The sequence below is a fragment of the Enoplosus armatus genome, chromosome 23 (genome assembly GCF_043641665.1).
Source record: "Enoplosus armatus isolate fEnoArm2 chromosome 23, fEnoArm2.hap1, whole genome shotgun sequence".
NCBI classification, from domain to species: domain Eukaryota; kingdom Metazoa; phylum Chordata; class Actinopteri; order Centrarchiformes; family Enoplosidae; genus Enoplosus; species Enoplosus armatus.
The window spans coordinates 532,993-542,500 of NC_092202.1; the positions used below are offsets into that span (position 1 = coordinate 532,993).

Sequence of the window (9,508 nt, forward strand, 5' to 3'; positions counted from 1 at the left end):
TCCACCTCCTCCATGTGGAGTCGTGTCTGAGTCTCCTGACGGATGAAGTCCAGTATTCTGTTAGCTCTGTTTCTGGTCTCCTCCGAGAGCGAACCAGGACAGATAGACCAGGAGCTGAGAGTCACTACGAAGACTCAGCTGATGGTTCAGAGACACCAGCACACTGATTTCACTTTGTTTTCACATGTCCTACATTGTTATTATGAAAATATCCGTTATAGACGCTTTAATCTCAGTATTTTGACTTTCATTAAACTGACTTTACAGCTCTCTGTGTTTTCTTTCTGATCACATTCGGTGTGAATAACTGAGGTCTAACATACTATTACTATACTATTACTATAAACAACAACTCTTCATGAAACATTTTCTTGGTGTGTCACCTGCGGGTCAGTGGGACAGCATGAAACTGCCAGAAGGAATATGTTTTTAATGGCTGGTTTGCACAGAGCTTCATGGTCCCCTCAGGATGAACTGTAATAACTTTGGTCATCCATCATCAGGTCAACATGTTAATGTGTCCAATGATTTAATAATCCACACTCACATATTAAACACTGTTGTACAACAGCCATGGCGGGTCCTGTGTGTTAAAGGATCAGCCCTTGTGTTTGTGAACTTGTATTCCCACAGAGTTTGATGTGAACCTTCGTGTAAACGCGGATTCATTTGAGGAAGTGTCGACTGGAAATCGGTTTCCCTTCCGGAAAAATCTGTCAGAATAAAAGGGAAGTTCTGAAGGTGACTTCAGCAAATCTTGGGATGATTCACTGAAAACAGAACGAATCAAATCTGCCAGCAGAGATCTGAACAACTGAGGAACGTTATGAAACGCTGGCCTGGATCCAGATGTTTTTCTGAAGTGATAACTGGACAGTTTTTACACAGTTTGTTGGGTGATGGGACGAAACCAGAAAGCAGAGTTTCTTGTTTCTGAAGACGTTTGACAGAACTTTCCTCCTGGACTGTTTCTCCGGAGACTTTAACAAGGTCAGTCAGTCAGTTGTCAGTGTTTAAACACGTTCCCTCTTTCAATGAGGTTATAACGTTTTAACGCCTGAACAAATAATAAAACAATGACATTTTGTTTTCTTGATGTACTTTACTTGGCAATCCAAGAAGTTTTTTTTTTTTTTTTTACAAGTATTCACTGTATTAGTATTTATAGTATATGATTATTATTATTATTATTATTAATTTCCCTCACATGACACCAGTTGATCTGCTGTTTTACAAACTTTTAAAACTTTTTATTTTCCTGGATTTTTCAGTAAATTTGTCCGTATCATAAATCATTTCAGTTATTTTATGTCCTTATTGACGAGCAGCACATCAGCCGGTCAGTCTTTGATCCACAGTGGAATGAAGAACCTGCTGTGCACAAAGCTTATTTTCTCTTTTTCACGAGTGAAATATGAGACCACAGGGTCCATCTAGTAGCTGTTCTGGAGCTTTCCATCATGTCACATGATCCTCCTAAACAGGTTATTTTGTCTGAGCAGGACAACAAAGTGCCACAGTAACAACTGAGCAAACTCTGAGGAGTAACATGCGATGTCTTTGAAAGCTCCAGAACTCAATGGACCCTGTGGAGAGATTGGTTTCTTAACTTCAGGTCCTGACAGGATGCCTCTGATTTCCTGTCAGACTCATGCTAACATGCTAAATATCACAGGCTTATGTTAGCATGCTACGTCTGCACATGCAAGGCTGAATTACCAACTGGGCTAAGTGGACAACTGCCCGGGGCCCCGGACCCTCAGGGGCCCAACAAATGATGTTTGTCCCGGTGCCCTTTAAAGCTCAGCGAGATGTAAATCTGACTGTCCATGAGGGCTCGTCTTGTTAGCCTCACAGGGCTGCTGAGCTAAACCTTGTTCAGACTGGATTTCTGTTTCAAGGATTCAGCCTGAAAGCTCCAGAAGCAGCTAGTAAATTGACTTTGAGTTAAGATTATTTTGTCAAATCATTGTCTTCATCTTAAAGGACAACAGACGGAGACACATTGTTACGATGACAGACTGCCATTATGAGAAGGAGCAAGACAGCAACGCCCTCTGGATCAAAGGTATCTGTCTGTCTGTCTGTCTCTCTGTCTGTCTGCCTGTCTCCCTGTCTGTCCGTCTGCCTCTCTGTCTGTCTGCCTCCCTCCCTGTCTGTCTCCCTGTCTGTCTCTCTGCCTGTCTGCCTCCCTGTCTGTCTGCCTGTCTCTCTGTCTGTCTGCCTGTCTCTCTGTCTGTCTGCCTGTCTCTCTCTCTGCCTGCCTGTCTCTCTGTCACTCTGCCTGTCTCCCTGTCTCTCTGTCTGTCTCCCTGTCTGTCTGCCTGTCTGTCTCCCTGTCTGTCTGTCTGTCTGTCTGTCTGCCTGTCTGTGTTGAGAACATCCTCCTCCTTCAGCTAAATAAACTATTTAAACTCCTCGGATCAGCTGGAAAACACAACGTCACAAAGCTGAAAACAGGAAAAGTCAACTTTGTAGAGATACGTGGTTCTCACAGGACAACACATGCTGATCTTATAGAATATGATGGTATATACTCACAGTATAAAAGTACTTCAAAGTACTTCAACCTGAAACATCTACAGCAGGAAAATGAAACAGAAACATGAGAGGAACATTTTACTGTGATACTGACAGTACTTATATACTGTTACTGTGATACTGACAGTACTGACATATTGTTACTGTAATACTGACAGTACTTATATACTGTTACTATGATACTGACAGTACTTATATACTGTTACTGTGATACTGACAGTACTTATATACTGTTACAGTGATACTGACAGTGCTGATACTGACAGTACTGACATACTGTTACAGTGATACTGACAGTACTGATACTGACAGTACTGACATACTGTTACTGTGATACTGACAGTACTTATATACTGTTACTGTGATTCTGACAGTACTGACATATTGTTAATGTAATACTGACAGTACTTATATACTGTTACAGTGATACTGACAGTGCTGATACTGACAGTACTGACATACTGTTACAGTGATACTGACAGTACTGATACTGACAGTACTGACATACTGTTACTGTGATACTGACAGTACTTATATACTGTTACTGTGATTCTGACAGTACTGACATATTGTTACTGTAATACTGACAGTACTTATATACTGTTACAGTGATACTGACAGTACTGATACTGACAGTACTGACATACTCTTACAGTGATACTGACAGTACTGACATACTGTTACTGTGATAGTCGAACTGTTCTGTCAGCTGAATTTATATTTTTAAAAGGAAACACATATCTGTCTGTCTGACTGTGATGCACTATATTGATGAGTCGTCTCTCTACTTGTCTGTCTGCCTGTCTCTCTACCCGTCTGTGTGTCAGAGGCTCCTCCTGTCTCTCTGTCAGGAGTCTCCAGGTTCAGACGCTGGTTGTTTCCTGCTCTGACAGCTACAGTCATCCTGGTTCTGATCATAGCACTGGGAGCTAGCAGTGAGCGCACACACACACACACTTCCATTTCTTTGATTGACAGCTGTCACGTGTTTCTGTTCACCCTGATGCCTGATGGGAGTTGTAGTGTTATGTTGCAGGAGCTACATGAAAGAGGTCAAACCTGCACTAAAGCTTTTATTTTAGCTGTCACACACTTTGGTGAAGTAGCTGCTGTCCGTGTGTGTGTGTGTGTGTGTGTGTGATCAGACATGAAGACATCGAGTCGTCTGTGGTCTGTGGAGCAGAGTGTCTCCAACCTGAGCAACGTCATCCAATCACTGAACGCCTCCCTGCAGCACGCTCAAGGTAACACACATACACACACACACACACACACACACACACACACACACACACACACACACACTGATCACACACTCGTCCTTTTTGCCAGTGAAGGCTTTTCAAAATAAAAGCAGGGCGGTGCATATCAAGTCCATGAATGTATATGTTATGACATGGTGTTTTTCATGTCAACATTATGAGATACAGAAAATGTAACTTACTGTCATAATTTGGATTCACTAAGTCTGAGATATCATGAGAAACAATATAAAACAAAATAAACTAGCAACTAACACTTCAGGAGTCGAGGTGTGTTCACTGAAGGTAGTTGAAGTGTCACTTAGAGAGCAGTGGATCAGGACATTATTTAAGGACTAAGAGATAAAAGCAACTGAAATGTCAATGGACGTGTAACCACATCAACATGCTAACATGCTAACTACTTCAGTTTCCTTCATTCCAGAAACAGCTGAAAAGGCTCAGCGGCTGCAGTTTGCTGTGGAGAGCAACAAGGACCAGCTGACCTCAGGTCTGTCTGACTGCTGACATATGTACATGTTGATGCTGTGTGTGTGTGTGTGTGTATACTGTATTTACTGTTTGTGTGTGTGTGTGTGTGTTCAGTGTCGGAGGCGTTGAAGCAGCTGTCAGTCGTGGACTCTCTCAGCAGGAGCGTCGAAGCGCTCAAATGTTCCCTCGAACGCATCATCAACAACAGTACAAACACACACACACACAGTCAAGTGTGGACACATTTACAGGCAGACAGACGCTCACACCTGCGTACCTGTCTGTCTCTCTGTCTGTCTGTCTCTCAGGCTCAGCAGTGGATGGCTGTTGTCCTCTGGGTTGGGATCACTTTGAGTCCAGCTGTTATTTCTTCAGCAGTTTGTCTCTGTCCTGGAACGAGTCCAGAGTCTGGTGTGACAAACATGGAGCTCAGCTGCTGATACTCCACACTGACAAGGCGTGGGTGAGACAGCCTGTCTGTCTGTCTGTCTGCCTGTCTGTCTCAGGTGTGATGTAGTTTGGAGTCATTCTGTATCCAGATCTCAGCCAACGCAACACTTTGCTATAGAGTGAAATGTCATAATAACTATGAGATGAATTTGTTGTTCAGTCATTCATGTTCCCCAGAGGATGAAGCCCTCTATCTTTGATGATTGTCAGACTTTTCCTGTAGCGCCACCAGGAGGTCAAAGCATCCAAGATGCCTATTCAGTATTCACTGGACTCCTGCTGCATGTTGGTGTTCATGTCAACCAGCTACATGAACAAAACATCTTTGTCTCTTTGATACCAGCTGGTCGCTCGCATGTCTCCACAAGTGAAACACCAAGTGTTTAAATGGCAGCATCACTGATACACATGTTAATATGAACGAGTGAGTTGTGTTTGACTGAACGTCCAACACGAAGCTGCTACATGAGTTACTAACGGGAGAGATTTGTCTGTCTGCTCAGGACTTTGTGACCCGTCGTACAGTTCCTGAATGGTTCTGGGTTGGTCTGTCAGACTGGAGGACTGGGCGGTGGGAGTGGGTCAACCAGACACCGTACACCATGGAGCGCAGGTGCGTCCTGTCTGACGATGTAAACCAGGAGTGAGCTAGGAGTCCGTTTGAGAAGAATACTTTAAATTAGTTTTAGTTTAGTTTTTTATTCCAGATGTTTTTAACCACTAGTTTGAACTTTCTGGTCCCTTTTAGTTCAGATTGTGTGTTTGTGTGTTTCCAGGCGCTGGCTGCCCGGTCAGCCTGACAGCTGGGCGGATCACGGCCTGGGCCCCGGGGACGAAGACTGTGCTCACCTGCACTCCAACGGACGCCTCAATGACTTGCACTGCTCCACCAAGATGTACTTTATTTGCCAGAAACACAGCACGCGTGTCTAAACAGCTCCACCCAGCTCCACCCACACAAGAAGCAGGACATACTCAGAAGACAATCAGAAAATATTGCAAACTTGCTTGAATGAAAATAAATGTTATCGTGAACAAAAAGAGGCAGAATATTAACCTTAATAAATAGTATAATAAATATTCACAGTGCATGAAATGAAAATGTGTGGTTTTATAAAATGACTTCAACTTGAGTTCTCACGCTTCAGCTGACACATCTTTAAACATCAACTTCCATTTCAACTCCTTTCAATGCCTGGTGCTTCAACTTCTGTCAGAGGGACTTTCAGCTGTTTCTGTTTCACTTCTCCAAACAATCATTTAATTACATTTCAGTCGCTTCATCTGCAGTTTTTCAGTGGAAGCAAGTACACTCAGACGTTCTTCAGAAGAGATTAGGCTTTCCTCGTTGTCGGCCTACTTTGGTCGAGACTGACAGAGTGACATCAGCAGAGCTTCGCTGTTTTCCAGTTCAAAGTGCGTTTTGGTGGCCAATGACCCCCCGCTCGGTGTTTGAGCAGCCAGACTGTTTGTCAGTCTTCACCGTGAAGAAGAGGGGAGACACACCGACTGAAGGAGCACAGAGACAGAGAGGGAGACGTTGCCATGACGACTGAATACCATGACGATGTGGAAGATGACAGCAGCTCCTTCTGGAACAAAGGTACCTGTCTGTCTCTCCACCTGTCTGTCCGTGTGGCTGAGGGATGACGAAACTGTGTGTGAACGTAGCTGGTGTTTTTTTACCTGCTGCACTTACTGTAAAACGAAAAAGTCACCTCCTGTCTGTCTCTCTGCCTGTCTGTCTGTCTGTCTGCCTGTCTGTCTGTCAGAGCCTCGTCCTGTCTCTTTCTCAGGAGTCTCCAGGTTCAGACGCTGGTTGTTTCCTGCTCTGACCACTACATTCATCCTGGTTCTGATCATAGCACTGGGAGCTAGCAGTGAGCGCGCGCACACACACACACACACACACACACACACACACACACACACACACACACAAACTAGAATTAAAATACCAGGAATTTAGCTCCTGGTATTTCCCAGGATTTCTTTGCCATAATTCGGTCACGTCTCACGGTCCCCTCAGGATGAACTGTAAGAACTCTGTTAATGTAAGATGGTGAACATGGGGAACATTATACCTGCTAAACATCAGCATGTTAGCATTGTCATTGTGAGCATGTTAGCATGTTGAACGTTAGCATTAAGCTCGAAGCAGCCACACAGACCCGCTAGCATGGCTGTAGACTCTTGTTAACATGTGTGTGCTTGCTTAATGTTAACGCACAACTGTCCGACCTTGACATGCTGTTATTACAGTATTAACACAGTGATGCTGTATTAACGCAGTATTAATACAGTGATATACTGTAACTGGATCAACGGTTTAGCTTCAAGTGGCAGCTGACGAATGCTCCAACTGTCTTAATCAGACACGTTTCAGAGAAAATTGTCCAACTACCACATAAGCTGAAGAATAACATCAGAAAATATGAATAAGCAGCATTTTATGATGAATTATCTGCACCTTTACACACGTTTACTACTGAATGTGATATTCATTCATTTTTTGTGATATTTGCATCAACATATACGTATATTTATTCGTGTGTGTGTGTGTGTGTGTGTGCAGACACAAAGACATCGAACCGATTGTGGTATGTGGAGAAAAGTGTTTCCAACCTGACTGAATCACTGAGCGCCACGCAGCAGCTCAGCAAAGGTAACACACCTGTCCTGTTCCTTCAGTCAGTGGACAGGGCATAATGCACTCAGTCTCTTCGAGAACCTGCTGTTCCTCTGTCCTTCCTTTAGATGCAGCTAAAGATGTTCACCGCCTGAAGTTTGCTGTGGAGAGCAACAAGGACCAGCTGACCTCAGGTGCATCTGACTCAGCCTTCCCCTGAAACACACACCACAGAACAATGATTCCTACCTCAACATACTGCTGCGACTGTTCACCATAGTGATCGTAAGTGTGTGTGTGTGTGTTCAGTGTCACAGGCATTGAAGCAGCTGTCAGCTCTGGACTCCATCAGCAGGACGGTCGCATTGCTCAAATGCTCCCTCGAGCGCCTCGTCAACAATGGTACATACACACACACACATACACACACCTTTAGTGTGAACCTCAATCGAATCCTGATTCCGATCCAAAATGTCCTCACTCTGATGTCTAAATGTGAAGTGCCAGAAGACACAGACATATAGTTGTCTTACGCTCTCTCTGTCTTTGTCCCATGTGTGCTGACCTGTCTGTCTCTCAGGTTCAGTAGTGGACGGCTGTTGTCCTCTAAACTGGGATCTTTTCGGCTCCAGCTGTTATTTGTTCAGCAGGACACCTTTGGCCTGGCACGATGCGAGAGACTGGTGCAACGGACACGAGTCTCACCTGGTCATAATGAACACTGACGAGGAGTGGGTGAGACTGCCTGTCTCTCTCTCTCTGTTGAAAAGAAATATAATCTATGCGTAGGGTAAACAGCAGAGGACCCAGAATTGATCCTTGTGGGACACCTTGATCCACATTTTGGAAGCTTGAGTTGAAGTTAGAGTTCCACCAGAAAGTTAAATCAGCTGTATGTCTGTCTCCCTGCCTGTCTCTCTGGTTCAGGACTTTGTGACCCGTCACGCCGTGGGCGCCTTCTACTGGGTGGGCCTGACTGATGAGAGAACAGGGAAGTGGGAGTGGGTCAACGAGACGCCGTACGTCATGAACCGGAGGTGAGAGGTCTGATATTGATGCAGGTTTTGTCTGATGGATCGTGGACAGACCTCAGATGGTCAGAGTAACTGAGGTGCAACAGGTTCAAGTTTTCATGGATCCCATGTGCAATAAGTGCTCTTTCTCTAACACGTTTTAAACGGCCTCTCGGTTCGTCTCACGGCAGTTTCTTATCTTCAGTCCTCGTGTTGCAGCTTTGATCACACATCCTTTGTTTATTCTGAATTGCCTACACAGTACAGCACTTTTGATATCTTCAATTATCTTAGAGTGTTTTTACTTTTATGTTTCACATTTGTGTTTTTATGCTACCTTGTCTTGTGGGAGAATACTGTACCTGGTCTAGACTGGTGAAGTGCGTTACAGGATGACGTTGACAGGTGTCTTGAGCCAGGATTAACTATTTTGTTGGACATGTTTTTTCTTGCCAAGGGCACTGCTTTTGGGAATGTGGGTAAAGTTTTGAAAAAGAACATGTTTGGTAATATCTTTGAAAATTATGGACATTTTACAAAAAGAAAACCAACCTTCACTCTTTTTCCTTTAACTATACTATATACTTTCCTAATAATTAATAATAAGCAGGTACTTACCAACTGAACACATACCACACTACAGGAAACGTCCACAGAATTAACAGTGAAACCAGCTTCATTCTGGGAACATCCGAAGGAATTTCTCATAAAGAAAAAGACTCCTACGTCCTGTGTGTTTCCAGGCGGTGGAAACCCGGTCAGCCTGACAGCTGGACCCATCACGGTCTCGGCCCCGGAGATGAAGACTGTGCTCACCTTCACACTGACGGACGCCTCAACGACCTGCACTGCTCCACCATGATGCGTTACATCTGCCAGAGACACAGCCAGCGCAACTGAACAGCACCGCCCCCATCCAGGCTCCGCCCACACTGCTCGCCTCATACGTGTGCTCATATCTACTGTAGACGGTAACCTAAACACCATTAAATCATTTGATCCCAACACATCGGACTGATTGTCTCTGTTGTTCTGTGTAGTTAATAAGGTGCTGTATGCTGTACAGATTGTAAAGATATATCTTCTTCTTATTATTATTCTTATTATTAAAACTCAGTGAGCCTCACTGTTGTTTCCTTCAT

At 44.1% G+C, this 9,508-nt stretch overlaps 2 protein-coding genes across 2 annotated transcripts; both read left to right on the plus strand.

The window, feature by feature from the left end:
* Positions 1–900: 900 nt before the first annotated feature.
* On the plus strand, positions 901–5,790 carry LOC139306206 (asialoglycoprotein receptor 1-like; the record flags this gene model as incomplete). The annotated part of the gene is made up of 9 exons (XM_070930160.1): positions 901–990; positions 1,987–2,068; positions 3,369–3,476; positions 3,687–3,785; positions 4,228–4,293; positions 4,389–4,481; positions 4,583–4,737; positions 5,228–5,337; positions 5,501–5,790. Coding segments are annotated over 9 exons (960 nt in total), but the record flags the coding sequence as incomplete, so codon positions are not given.
* A 424-nt stretch (positions 5,791–6,214) lies between these two features.
* On the plus strand, positions 6,215–9,287 carry LOC139305573 (C-type lectin domain family 10 member A-like). Its single transcript, XM_070929455.1, has 8 exons — positions 6,215–6,327; positions 6,497–6,604; positions 7,300–7,389; positions 7,482–7,547; positions 7,663–7,755; positions 7,934–8,088; positions 8,281–8,390; positions 9,110–9,287. Exons 1-8 carry the CDS (start codon positions 6,270–6,272, stop codon positions 9,264–9,266), a joined length of 837 nt encoding a protein of 278 aa, XP_070785556.1. The 5' UTR covers positions 6,215–6,269; the 3' UTR covers positions 9,267–9,287.
* Positions 9,288–9,508: the final 221 nt, after the last annotated feature.

Bases quoted from the DNA above. Each gene is read 5' to 3' on its own strand.
- LOC139305573 (XM_070929455.1), top strand. From the start codon at position 6,270: ATGACGACTGAATACCATGACGATGTGGAAGATGACAGCAGCTCCTTC. The intron at 7,756-7,933 runs GTACATACACAC...TCTGTCTCTCAG, and splicing joins CGAGCGCCTCGTCAACAATG to GTTCAGTAGTGGACGGCTGT. The intron at 8,089-8,280 runs GTGAGACTGCCT...TCTCTGGTTCAG, and splicing joins TGAACACTGACGAGGAGTGG to GACTTTGTGACCCGTCACGC.